The sequence below is a fragment of the Symphalangus syndactylus genome, chromosome 5 (genome assembly GCF_028878055.3).
Source record: "Symphalangus syndactylus isolate Jambi chromosome 5, NHGRI_mSymSyn1-v2.1_pri, whole genome shotgun sequence".
NCBI classification, from domain to species: domain Eukaryota; kingdom Metazoa; phylum Chordata; class Mammalia; order Primates; family Hylobatidae; genus Symphalangus; species Symphalangus syndactylus.
In genome coordinates this window covers 48,334,897-48,348,998 of record NC_072427.2, presented here as the reverse complement: position 1 = coordinate 48,348,998, position 14,102 = coordinate 48,334,897, and the positions used below count along the sequence as shown (strand labels likewise).

At 38.1% G+C, this 14,102-nt stretch overlaps 1 protein-coding gene across 4 annotated transcripts in view; it reads right to left on the bottom strand.

Moving 5' to 3' along the window:
• The window catches only part of ALDH1A2 (aldehyde dehydrogenase 1 family member A2), a 131,284-nt gene that overhangs the window by 60,099 nt on the left and 57,083 nt on the right, over nt 1–14,102 (bottom strand). For all 4 annotated transcript variants that reach the window (XM_055278367.2, XM_063639023.1, XM_063639024.1 and 1 more), the window contains exons 2-3: nt 2,548–2,652; nt 2,229–2,369 (exon numbers count right to left, since the gene is read on the bottom strand). In XM_055278367.2, the coding sequence (XP_055134342.1) occupies nt 2,229–2,369; nt 2,548–2,652 (246 nt within the window). The remainder of the gene's footprint in view (nt 1–2,228; nt 2,370–2,547; nt 2,653–14,102) is intronic.

Genomic DNA, 14,102 nt, shown 5'->3' with positions numbered 1-14,102 from the left:
ATACTGGTGTGAAAATTATTTGATCTCTGACAAAGCTAAAATTAAAATATTCTCCAATCAATGAGGTGAAAATACTATGATTTCCAGTGTAATTTATCTACTTAGTATGTGTATAAAATGAAACTTATTTAAAAATATCATGTTACTTATCACTGTATATTGGCTCACCCTTAAAAAAGGAATCAAACTATTTCCTAGTACTTTTTAGAACATGTGTATGTTTACAAGATAGGCATTACATTCTCTATACAGCTAGCAAAGCACCAAAATCTGCACAGCTTAGAGTGAATAGTGTCAATAACCAGAATTTGGGCTGCCTAAATGGTCCCCGTGAGCTGCTGACACCAGTCAAATCCACTGAGAATTGCCAGCTCTAGGTCTATTTTCAACTGTGTTTACTTTGGATGCAGTATTAACTTCAGTTTTCCAGTCAGGAGCTCCCCTTTCTTCCACAGGCTACCTTACTAAAACTCACTTTTCTCATAGCTTGAGAGTGTTTAAAAGCAGGAATCTCATTTAGGTGTGGTAGGAAAAGAGATTTGATCAGTGAGACACAGAGAAGAAAAGGAAAGGCATTTGAGTTTTATTATATGAAAATATAACTGGAGAAATTAATCATCTTCTAGTACAGTGTTAATACAATGCTATAGATATCATATATCTTTAGCTCAATTAAACAGTCATTTATTGACAACCTATGTGCCCTCATTTACCATTTATGTGCTAAGAACCATGCTAGGATTACCATAAAAAGGTAAATTACAAGTTTAATTCTCAAGAAAATGATAATCCAGTGAAGAGACAAGTAATGTGTCCCAAAAAACTTGGTTTTGCATGATATTGTTATGTTAGCCAGAAAAATGGTGATGAGACTCAAATAAGCTTGAGAAGCATTTAGTAGGCTTTTCCTGAGCCTTTAATATGCCCAGTGTCTTGTGAATCTGCAAGAAGGAATTTCTTTACCATGAAACACCTTTTTCAGTATGTATAAACACCTCATTGGAAGAGTATTCCCTAGAGTGGCAGATTAGAAAATGTTTTTATATACACATAAATGTTATATATAGCTAGAATCCCAAACCATTTCCATAAAGGAATCATTTTGTTCCCATACTATGAACAGATTCCTGAGGGGGATGGTAGAAGGGAAGAACTATGGTAGGAGGGACACTGAGAAAGAGAAAAAATGCTTCCTTCCCCAGAAGCAAGCCCAATAGTGACCTATTTTCCCCAAGTAGGGGGAAGGATATAGTACTCATGGCTTGAATGCCCTGACTGAACAAGGAAACCCTAAATATTCATTGATCCCAGGTGGAGATCCCAAGTGTATAGTGCATACATTCCTAAATGGTTCCAGTTTCCAAAAAGTTTATATTCTCTAAGGAATTGACTTTTATTTTAAAAACAGCAACAACAACAAAACCCATTAGGGCAGGAGAAGTTCCTTATGTGAGGAAAATAATTGTTTTAGTGAAAGAAAGTTGCTATCTCCTGCTGTCTCTCCTTTCTACTGGCTCACAGAATGACAGGACAAATGGAGCAGAAGTGTATGAGAGGTCCATACCATCCCCTCTGGTTCAGAAGGATTCTCTTTACTCAAGAGAGGTGAACTCTGGGGAGGTAAAAACTTGTTCTATTTCATTCTCATAAGAATCATTTGATACTGGTTTTCTGCAAGCAGCATGGTGACTCTCTTGTTGCTTGACTGTTTTTAATTTGTCATGGGGAGGGGAAGTTTTAGAAAGGAAGGTCCTTACCAGTCGTGGAAAGCTCCAGTTTTCAAAATTCAGTGAGAAAAGATATTCGGCTGATCCTCCACTTCTCCTTCTCCATCTGATCCCCAAATCCAAACATGTCTAATTTTTCATATGCATTACCTATTCCTTTGCTTTTTCCCCAGGTCTGCTTCAAAGTATCCTTTTAGGAGCTCAAGACCAGCCTAACATAGTGAAACCCCATCTCTACTAAAAATACAAAAATTAGCCGGGCGTGGTGGCATGCGCCTGTAATCCCAGCTACTCAGGAGGCTGAGGCAGGAGAATCGCTTGAACCTTGGAGGCAGAGGTTGCAGTGAGCTGAAATCGTGCCACCGCACTCCAGCCTGGGTGACAGAGCTAGACTCCGTCTCAAAAAATAAATAAATAAAAATAAAATAAAGCCGAGGAATGTAAATTTCAGCAGAACGGCAAACGTGGTGTAAAGACTTAATGTTTTCTTAGGTTACTTACTGCAAGAACTGCCCTGTCCCGTTCCACCAAGTCTGCAAGCTTATCCAACAGACGTCCTCTTTCTGAAGCATCCATCCTTCTCCACACTGAACCAAGAGAGAAAGCCAGGCGGGCTGCCTGCACTGCTTTGTCTACATCTGCCTGTTAGAGAGGAAGAGGCACAAATGAAGAAAAACACTCCAAATAAAGGAAGAACCATCTGCTGTCATGAAAAAAGTGAAGCATGAGCATGTAGTGGTGTACTGAGAACATACGTTTACTGCTCTGCTGTTTGAAAGCAGTTATTTCATAGGGAATCTTTTATCTACAAAAGACATACCTTGTCTGCTTCTTGAACTTCACACACCTGTTCTCCTGTGGCTGGATTATAGACAGGGAACACTCTCCCACTCTCTGAGTTCTGCCACTCGTTGTTTATAAAGATCTAAGGGAGTAGATAACAGAATGGGATCTGTGACACAGGTGATAAGCAGCCAGTCAATGGCCAAGTGTTATGGAACTACTATGGTAATAACACTTGTTATATAATAAAAGTATAGAATTTGAAGTGTTTTAAGAGACATTTCTAGACTCAACGCCAATTTAGGAATTTCCTCTGTATTTCTGCTTTAACATCATCCGAAGGCTAACTACAGTTCTTACCTTTCATGAACCTGTCAACTAACTAAAGATACAAATAAGGATAGAGTGTCTCACATACATACAAACTATGTATGTGATTGTATGTCGCTAAGGCAAGAGTTATCGATAGCCCAAGCTCTGGCCAGTATCCATGAGGGTTAAATAGTAGATTAAACTTACAGTCATCAAGCCTTAGATCCTACTTTCTCTGCCACAGGCCTATGTGACTTCCCAAGGAAACCTGAATGATGCTGCAATAAGCATTCACCTAATTTATAGTCAGGTCCTGAACAATGACTCTAACCAAACTAAATAGTTAGTTAAACAAGTTATATGTATAAATCCAAGTTAGATTTATTTCCCTTTGCTGAATAGGCTATATCACAGAGCCAAAAATGATGGGGATGGGGAGTTGGCAAGTGGGGCATAACTTTCAAATGATCACCCCAGGATATCTTAAAAGGCTTGGTTTCCCTATGTATGAAATTGAGATTAAAATGACAAAGAGATTAAAGATTGGGGAAATTATTCAAGTCAATTTCTCATAAGATTTGTAATAAATGAGTTAAAGGACAAGGGAAAAGATAAGGCAAGAAAAATTTTAAATTGTTATTGAGTGAGACACCTAAACTAATATTTTTAGGCCATGTAATCTTAGAGGACATACAAAGATGTTTTACTCTACAAAATTTACAGCACCATAGTGAAATTTTTGAACTTATGAACCAGTCAGTCATCCAATTTAGGACAAACACAATGATAAATTATTTATTGCCTGCCACTTAAAAAATAATCAGACATGAGGCTTAATAAATATAAATCTACACTTGGTAAATATCAAATTCTAGAAAATGTCCCAAAGCTTTCCTTTTACATTTTTTCCTTGATTTGATAAAAACTATGAGCCCATGTAGAAGGAGGCACTGATTAAACTAGAAGTTTCTTTTCCCAAAGGATTTTTAAGATAAAGGAAAAGACCTTAAATTTGAAGAGCACTTAACACAGCTGTATTGATATAAACAAATGACCTTGTAATTGTACATTTTACAGTTTATAATACACAGTTCATAAACATGTGTAACAAAATTTACCCAATAAATACTCAGTAACTTCTAGTCATAGGAAAGACAAAGATGGTTAAGAGAGTTCCATCCCTCCAGAGTCTGACAGTCTCTAGTAGTTTATTTAGTACTTACAATAACCCTGCAAAGCAGGGTTTTATCTCTATTAAACATGAGAAAATTGACAGGCAGGGAGCTTGAGTCCAAAGAAGCAGGTTCTTGTTGTGGCTGACTCAACAATGTATTCTTTCCAATACACATAATTTCCAGGATTAGTCAGCCCAAAGAAACAGAATTAGTTAATGTCCAAGCCTGAGCTAGTTAGAATTCTTGAATTATTGGTCTGGTTCTCTTTTCATTTACTCTATTTAATAAATTTGCTCACAGCTGATAGCTCATTACATTTTCATGCTCCTTTGAACACAGTATAAAGTCCAGGTAACAAAAGGAGAAAATTAAAAAGTTAGTTTCATTAAGGATCTACTTCTGGGGTATTATCAGATTTAGGGAAAAAGTGGTCTTACCAATGTCCCTATCCTTTTATTCACCATGTGACTGAATCAAACTTTTTAACCTTTGCGGTATCACCAAGGCCCACTGATCCTAGTTTTTTGTTTGTTTGTTTGTTTTTTAAGACAGAGCCTTGCTCAGTCACCCAGGCTAGAGTGCAGTGGCACTCAATCTCGGCTCACTGCAACCTCTGCCGCCCGGGTTCAAGTGATTCTGCTGCCTCAGCCTCCCAAGTAGCAGGGATTACAGGCACCCGCCACCACGCCCAGCTAATTTTTGTATTTTTAGTAGAGACGGGGTTTCACCTTGTTGGCCAGGCTGGTCATGAACTCCTGACCTCAGGTGATCTCCTGCCTCCCAAAGTTCTGGGATTACAGGTGTGAGCCACCGCACCCGGCCCCCAAGTTCAGTTTTTAGGTTTCTCTGTGCAGCAGTTTTAATTATTTGTAAAGACTGGTATTTCATGACTTTTGTTTCTTACAGGTTTTCCAAAAATAAAAAGGAAAAAATACTTAGTTTTAGTAAGTTAAACTCATTTTCTTAATCACTTAGTCTATTGATCATTTTATAACTCTAAGATGCACTATAGGATCTAAGATACATTATGATATTTTAGTGATCTTATATTTCCTGTATTTTAAAGTATTTTGCTATTTCATCATGCTAGGAATTACTTCATCATCACTCATCAGTTATTTCTAATTGTGCTAAAAAAACTAAAATAATAAGGAAACAAAGAGAATTACAAAATTGCCTAGAAATGAATGTCACCACTATATCATCCTTCAGTTTTCTAACTGTGTTGTCTAATACATCATCTTTCAAAAAGTTATAAAAGAAGTCTAGAGATGCCATCTTTGCCATATTCTTTTCAGCTTCCATTGAACACAGTTAAGAATTTGGAATTCTTAATTTTCTGCCCATAATGGGATAAAGAATAAAATTAAGAGAAAGATATTTCACAATAATTAGATGAGTGAGAAAATGAAGGCAGAGACAGAGAACTTGAGATTCTAATGATGAGGTAAAACTGACCACAGAAGCAAAATCTTGGGCTATGAGTCCTTCAGATAAATTCTGTCAGACTTGAGAATCAGAGTAAACAATATATTTACAAAGACAAAAAGGAAACATGATATTCTAACCCATTAATTATTTAATAGGAAGGACTTCGTCATTTAATATTTTGCAACAAGAATCTGGACCATCCTGCTTTGGTAAAAGGACATATGACAATTATTTTATCTTTTATAGTATTTGTTGGTAAAAATTTACTTGATATTCATAAATGGACAAATGCTGAAGGTAGGTATATACGTAAAGGTGACTGGAAAGACAGACATTATATAGAAATTTTAAAAGTTCATTGGGTTGCTCAATCTGATTGACATTTATAAAAGCAAAAGTGAAAATATTTTTGTAATTGTGAAACGAAAACACGGCCACCTTCTTTTCTACAAAATCATGAACCCTCAAATTTTTCCATAGCATTACACTGTGATAATAATTCATATGCAAGAAGAACCAGAGATAATGATTAGCTATAACCTACTAGAGATCTGTTTAAAATCTGGAGCCAGTATTTACCAGATGATAATGTTCTAGGTTCATATACGACAGCTCATGACCAGTTATTTGCATTCAAAGGCATTGCCAATTTCAGGTTACATTACCTCCAAAATCAAGAAAATATGAAATAAAAATGTGGTTTGCTATGTTTAAATTCTTATTTTGCTGTTTTTTACCATCTCTTTATTCTTACTTCTGTAAATTATTCATAAAAATAAAAATAAAATGAATACATTGAAACCAGATGGTAAATGTGATGGCTATTTTTCCTGGTGTGCCAAAATTAAAATTTTAATTTTACTACATTGTTATTTTTGTAGACCTAGTCTTATAAAATGACACTTAAAAAATTATATGGACAACTTTGTTGGTACATGGAATAACAAATATCTTCATGGTCAATACTTGAATGTTTGCAGCTCTCTAGGCAATGTCAAAAGTTTTGAATCCTGTCCATAGCATTATTCCCTGACCAGGGCTCCTTGGAGAAATGGTATATTTCAGAACTGTAGGAGGGAAAGTAGAAGATGAGCCTGGAACATTGTGGTGCCTGAAATCAAGTAAATAGTTAAAAATTGATAGGACCATAATAAAAAGATACAGAGGTCATCATGAAGAGGCTACCAATGGACAATACTGGAATAATTTAAACAAATAATAAATAATGCTAGTAATAGATTATGACCCACAGAATGAAAAAGACATCCAAAAGTTCATAATGATAGACATTTTTAAATGAATAAATAAATGTGGGATAAGGAGGAGCTCTTCTTCACAGTAGAATTCCAACTACTAGATGTAAAGAAATGATGGGATTAGATGATTATTATTTGTAAAATACCATAGTAATAACTGCTTCAGGTAAAAATCATCACTAGATAGTAAAATTGGTGGGCAAATATGCAATGAAAAATGTATGATGGATATTCATGTAGTTTCAAAATATCTCCCCTCAAGATGCTTATTAATTACAAAAGAAAAAATAGTAACTTTATGTTGGAGAAACTTGGCAGACACCACCTGAATCAAATGATTAAAGCTGATGTCACCAGCAATGGGACAAATTGATATCATGTGCAGCTGATATGATAATGCTGAGAAAGACACAAGATCAGTTCTGTGGTAATCTTACTCAAAAGGCATAACCTAAATTCAAACATGAGGATACAACAGGCAAATCCAAACTAAAGCATATTCTACAAAATAATTGTCCCATACTTAAAGTGCCAAGGTCATGAGAGGCTAGTAAAATTAGAAAACTGTTCCAAACTAAAGGTCACTAATAAGACATAAAAATTAAATGCATCATGTAACCATGGATTCTCTGCTGGGCCAGGAGAAAAATACATATTATTGGGACAATTAGTGAAATTTGAATAAGATTTTTAGGTTAGATGATAATATTTTATCAATGTTAATTTCCTGATTTTTATAATTTTTATAACTGTAAGATCATTTGGGGAATCTGCATGAAGTGTATACAGAAATTTTTGCACTATTTTTGAACTTTATTTTTGTAAATCTGAAATTATTTCAAAATGGAAAGCAAAAAAAGAAGTTTAAAAGTCAGTGTCATCTTTCAGTGCCTACCTTTCTTCTTTTTTTTATTATTATACTTTAAGTTTTAGGGTACATGTGCACAACGTGCAGGTTTGTTACATATGTATATATGTGCCATGTTGGTGTGCTGCACCCATTAACTCATCATTTAGCATTAGGTATATCTCCTCATGCTATCCCTCCCCCCTCCCCCCACCCCACAACAGTCCCTGGAGTGTGATGTTCCCCTTCCTGTGTCCATGTGTTCTCATTGTTCAATTCCCACCTATGAGTGAGAACATGTGGTGTTTCGTTTTTTGTCCTTGCGATAGTTTACTGAGAATGATGGTTTCCAGTTTCATCCATGTCCCTACAAAGGACATGAACTCATCATTTTTTATGGCTGCACAGTATTCCATGGTGTATGTGTGCCACATTTTCTTAATCCAGTCTATCATTGTTGGACATTTGGGTTGGTTCCAAGTCTTTGCTATTGTGAATAGTGCCGCAATAAACATACGTGTGCATGTGTCTTTATAGCAGCATGATTTATAATCCTTTGGGTATATACCCAGTAATGGGATGGCTGGGTCAAATGGTATTTCTAGTTCTAGATCTCTGAGGAATCGCCACACCGACTTCCACAATGGTTGAACTAGTTTACAGTCCCACCAACAGTGTAAAAGTGTTCCTATTTCTCCACATCTTCTCCAGCACCTGTTGTTTCCTGACTTTTTAATGATTGCCATTCTAACTGGTGTGAGATGGTATCACATTGTGGTTTTGATTTGCATTTCTCTGATGGCCAGTGATGATGAGCATTTTTTCATGTGTCTCATGGCTGCATAAATGTCTTCTTTTGAGAAGTGTCTGTTCACGTCCTTCGCCCACTTTTTGATGGGGTTGTTTTTTTCCTGTAAATTTGTTTGAGTTCATTGTAGATTCTGGATATTAGCCCTTTGTCAGATAAGTAGGTTGTGAAAATTTTCTCCCATTTTGTAGGTTGTCTGTTCACTCTGATGGTAGTTTCTTTTGCAGTACAGAAGCTCTTTAATTTAATTAGATCCCATTTGTCAATTGTGGCTTTTGTTGCCATTGCTTTTGGTGTTTTAGACATGAAGTCCTTGCCCATGCCTATGTCCTGAATGGTAATACCTAAGTTTTCTTCTAGAGTTTTTATGGTTTTCGGTCTAACATGTAAGTCTTTAATCCAACTTGAATTAATTTTTGTATCAGGTGTAAGGAAGGGATCCAGTTTCAGCTTTCTACATATGGCTAGCCAGTTTTCCCAGCACCATTTATTAAATAGGGAATCCTTTCCCCATTGCTTGTTTTTGTCAGGTTTGTCAAAGATCAGATAGTTGTAGATATGTGGTGTTATTTCCGAGGGCTCTGTTCTGTTCCATGGATCTATATCTCTGTTTTGGTACCAGTACCATGCTGTTTTGGTTACTGTAGCCTTGTAGTATAGTTTGAAGTCAGGTAGCGTGATGCCTCCAGCTTTGTTCTTTTGGCTTAGGATTGACTTGGTGATGCAGGCTCTTTTTTGTTCCATATGAACTTTAAAGTAGTTTTTTCCAATTCTGTGAAGAAAGTCTTTGGTAGCTTGATGGGGATGGCATTGAATCTATAAATTACCTTGGGCAGAATGGCCATTTTCACGATATTGATTCTTCCAACCCATGAGCATGGAACATTCTTCCATTTGTTTGTATCCTCTTTGATTTCATTGAGCAGTGGTTTGTAGTTCTCCTTGAAGAGGTCCTTCATGTCCCTTGTAAGTTAGATTCCTAGGTATTTTATTTTCTTTGAAGCAATTGTGAATGGGAGTTCACTCATAATTTGGCTCTCTGTCTGTTATTGGTGTGTAAGAATGCTTGTGGGTTTTGCACATTGATTTTGTATCCTGAGACTTTGCTGAAGTTGCTTATCAGCTTAAGGAGATTTTCGGCTGAGATAATGGGGTTTTCTAGATATACAATCATGTCATCTGCAAACAGGAACAATTTGACTTCCTCTTTTCCTAACTGAATACTCTTTATTTCCTTCTCCTGCCTAATTGTCCTGGCCAGAACTTCCAACATTATGTTGAATAGGAGTGGTGAGAGAGGGCATCCCGGTCCTGTGCCCGTTTTCAAAGGGAATGCTCCCAGTTTTTGCCCATTCAGTATGATATTGGCTGTGGGTTTGTCATAACTCTTACTATTTCGAGATACGTCCCATCAATACCTAATTTATTGAGAGTTTTTAGCATGAAGCGTTGTTGAATTTTGTCAAAGGCCTTTTCTGCATCTATTGAGATAATCATGTGGTTTTTGTCTTTGGTTCTGTTTATATGCTGGATTACATTTATTGATTTGTGTATGTTGAACCAGCCTTGCATCCCAGAGATGAAGCCCACTTGATCATGGTGGATAAGCTTTTTGATGTTCTGTTGGATTCGGTTTGCCAGTATTTTATTGAGGATTTTTGCATCAATGTTCATCAAGGATATTGGTCTAAAATTCTCTTTTTTGGTTGTGTCTCTGCCCAGCTTTGGTATCAGGATGATGCTGGCCTCATAAAATGACTTAGGGAGGATTCCCTCTTTTTCTATTGATTGGAATAGTTTCAGAAGGAATGGTACCAGTTCCTCCTTGTACCTCTGGTAGAATTCGGCTGTGAATCCATCTGGTCCTGGACTCTTTTTGGTTGGTAAGCTATTGATTATTGCCACAATTTCAGAGCCTGTTATTGGTCTATTCAGAGATTCAACTTCTTCCTGGTTTAGTCTTGGGAGGGTGTATGTGTTGAGGAATTTATCCATTTCTTCTAGATTTTCTAGTTTATTTGCATAGAGGTATTTGCAGTATTCTCTGATGGTAGTTTGTATCTCTGCGGGATCAGTGGTAATATCCTCTTTATCATTTTTTATTGCATCTATTTGATTCTTCTCTCTTTTCTTCTTTATGAGTCTTGCTAGCAGTCTATCAATTTTGTTGATCTTTTCAAAAAACCAGCTCCTGGATTCATTAATTTTTTGAAGGATTTTTTGTGTCTCTATTTCCTTCAGTTCTGCTCTGATTTTAGTTATTTCTTGCCTTCTGCTAGCTTTTGAATGTGTTTGCTCTTGCTTTTCTAGTTCTTTTAATTGTGATGTTAGGGTGTCAATTTTGGATCTTTCCTGCTTTCTCTTGTGGGCATTTAGTGTTATAAGTTTCCCTCTACACACTGCTTTGAATGTGTCCCAGAGATTCTGGTATGTTGTGTCTTGGTTCTCATTGGTTTCAGAGAACATCTTTATTTCTGCCTGCATTTTGTTATGTACCCAGTAGTCATTCAGGAGCAGGTTGTTCAGTTTCCATGTAGTTGAGCGGTTTTGAGTGAGTTTCTTAATCCTGAGTTCTAGTTTGATTGCACTGTGGTCTGAGAGAGAGTTTGTTGTAATTTCTGTTCTTTTACATTTGCTGAGGAGAGCTTTACTTCCAACTATGTGGTCAATTTTGGAATAGGTGTGGTGTGGTGCTGAAAAAAATGTATATTCTGTAGATTTGGGGTGGAGAGTTCTGTAGATGTCTATTAGGTCTGCTTGGTGCAGAGCTGAGTTCAATTCCTGGGTATCCTTGTTAACTTTCTGTCTCGTTGATCTGCCTAATGTCGACAGTGGGGTGTTAAAGTCTCCCATTATTATTGTGTGGGGGTCTAAGTCTCTTTGTAGGTCACTCAGGACTTGCTTTATGAATCTGGGTGCTCCTGTATTGGGTGCATATATATTTAGGATAGTTAGCTCTTCTTGTTGAATTGATCCCTTTACCACTATGCAATGGCCTTCTTTGTCTCTTTTGATCTTTGTTGGTTTAAAGTCTGTTTTATCAGAGACTAGGATTGCAACCCCTGCCTTTTTTTGTTTTCCATTTGCTTGGTAGATCTTCCTCCATCCTTTTATTTTGGGCCTATGTGTGTCTCTGCATGTGAGATGGGTTTCCTGAATACAGCACACTGATGGGTCTTGACTCATTATCCAATTTGCCAGTCTGTGTCTTTTAATTGGAGCATTTAGTCCATTTACATTTAAAGTTAATATTGTTATGTGTGAATCTGATCCTGTCATTATAATGTTAGCTGGTTATTTTGCTGTTAGTTGATGCAGTTTCTTCCTAGCCTCGATGGTCTTTACAATTTGGCATGATTTTCCAGTGGCTGGTACCAGTTGTTCCTTTCCATGTTTAGTGCTTCCTTCAGGAGCTCTTTTAGGGCAGGCCTGGTGGTGACAAAATCTCTCAGCATTTGCTTGTCTGTAAAGGATTTTATTTCTCCTTCACTTATAAAGCTTAGTTTGGCTGGATATGAAATTCTGGGTTGAAAATTCTTTTCTTTAAGAATGTTGAATATTGGCCCCCACTCTCTTCTGGCTTGTAGAGTTTCTGCTGAGAGATCAGCTGTTAGTCTGATGGGCTTCCCTTTGTGGGTAACCCGACCTTTCTCTCTGGCTGCCCTTAACATTTTTTCCTTCATTTCAACTTTGGTGAATCTGACAATTATGTGTCTTGGAGTTGCTCTTCTCGAGGAGTATCTTTGTGGCGTTCTCTGTATTTCCTGAATCTGAATGTTGGCCTGCCTTGCTAGATTGGGGAAGTTCTCCTGGATGATATCCTGCAGAGTGTTTTCCAACTTGGTTCAATTCTCCCTGTCACTTTCAGGTACACCAATTGGATGTAGATTTGGTCTTTTCACATAGTCCCATATTTCTTGGAGGCTTTGTTTCTTTTTATTCTTTTTTCTCTAAACTTCTCTTCTCGCTTCATTTCATTCATTTCGTCTTCCATCACTGAAACCCTTTCTTCCAGTTGACTGCATCGGCTACTGAGGCTTCTGCATTCGTCATGTAGTTTTCGTGCCTTGGTTTTCAGCTCCATCAGGTCCTTTAAGGACTTCTCTACATTGGTTATTCTAGTTAGCCATTCGTCTAATTTTTTTTCAAAGCTTTTAACTTCTTTGCCATTGGTTCAAATTTCCTCCTGTAGCTCCGAGTAATTTGATTGTCTGAAGCCTTCTTCTCTCAACTCGTCAAAGTCATTCTCCGTCCAGCTTTGTTCCGTTGCTGGTGAGGAGCTGCGTTCCTTTGGAGGAGGAGAGGTGCTCTGATTTTTAGAGTTTCCAGTTTTTCTGCTGTTTTTTTCCCATCTTTGTGGTTTTATCTACCTTTGGTCTTTGATGATGGTGACGTACAGATGGGTTTTTGGTATGGATGTCCTTTCTGTTTGTTAGTTTTCCTTCTACCAGATAGGACCCTCAGCTGCAGCTCTGTTGGAGTTTGCTAGAGGTCCATTCCAGACTCTGTTTGCCTGGGTGTCAGCAGCAGTGGCTGCAGAACAGCGGATTTTTGTGAACCACAAATGCTGCTGCCTGACCATTCCTCTGGAAGTTTTGTCTCAGAGGAGTACCCAGCTGTGTGAGGTGTCAGTCTGCCCCTACTTGGGGGTGCCTCCCAGTTAGGCTGCTTGGGGGTCAGGGACCCACTTGAGGAGGCAGTCTGCCTGTTCTTAGATCTCCAGCTGCGTGCTGGGAGAACCACTACTCTCTTCAAAGCTGTCAGACAGGGACATTCAAGTCTGCAGAGGTTACTGCCATCTTTTTGTCTGTGCCCCCCCCCCCCACCCGCCTTGAGCTGTGGTGGGCTCCACCCAGTTCGAGCTTCCCTGCTGCTTTGTTTACCTAAGCAAGCCTGGGCAATGGTGGGCGCCCCTCCCCCAGCCTGGCTGCTGCCTTGCAGTTTGATCTCAGACTGCTGTGCTAGCAATCAGCGAGACTCTGTGAGCATAGGACCCTCCGAGCCAGGGTCAGGATATAATCTCCTGGTGTGCCATTTTTTAAGCCTGTTGGAGAAGCGCAGTATTACGGTGGGAGTGACCCGATTTTCCAGGTGCCGTCTGTCACCCCTGTCTTTGACTAGGAAAGGGAACTCCCTGACCCCTTGTGCTTCCCAAGTGAGGCAATGCCTCACCCTGCTTCGGCTCGTGCAGTGCGCTACACCCGCTGTCCTGTGCCCACTGTCTGGCACTCCCTAGTGAGATGAACCCGGAACCTCAGTAGGAAATGCAGAAATCACCCATCTTCTGCGTCGCTCATGCTGGAAGCTGTAGACCAGAGCTGTTCCTATTCGTCCATCTTCTGGTGCCTACCTTTCATATTTTAAATGCCCCAAACAAATTTGTTAAATGAAGAAATGAGGATTCAACATCTTCACAAAAGTTTCTTTAAATGTGACTTTGTGGAAAATAAAATAAGCCACTCAAGCTCTGTCTTAAAATATGGCCCAATGATGCCAAATCATTTTAACTTAAAGCCATGTTAATGTCAGTATAAGAAACCAGAATATTTTGCTTTGTAGTTTACTGAATTTCAGAATTAGTATGAGGAAAAGTGTGGGCTTTACTACAGAGGTCTTTGAAAGTAGAAAATATATCTGACCCTAAGTTACTTGACTGTTGCTCAGTTTCTTCATTTGGAAAATATACAAATACTGACTTATTAAAATCATGTAATTCTGTGATGCTGTAACCGAAGGTAAAAAGAACAGATGGTCCATAAAAGA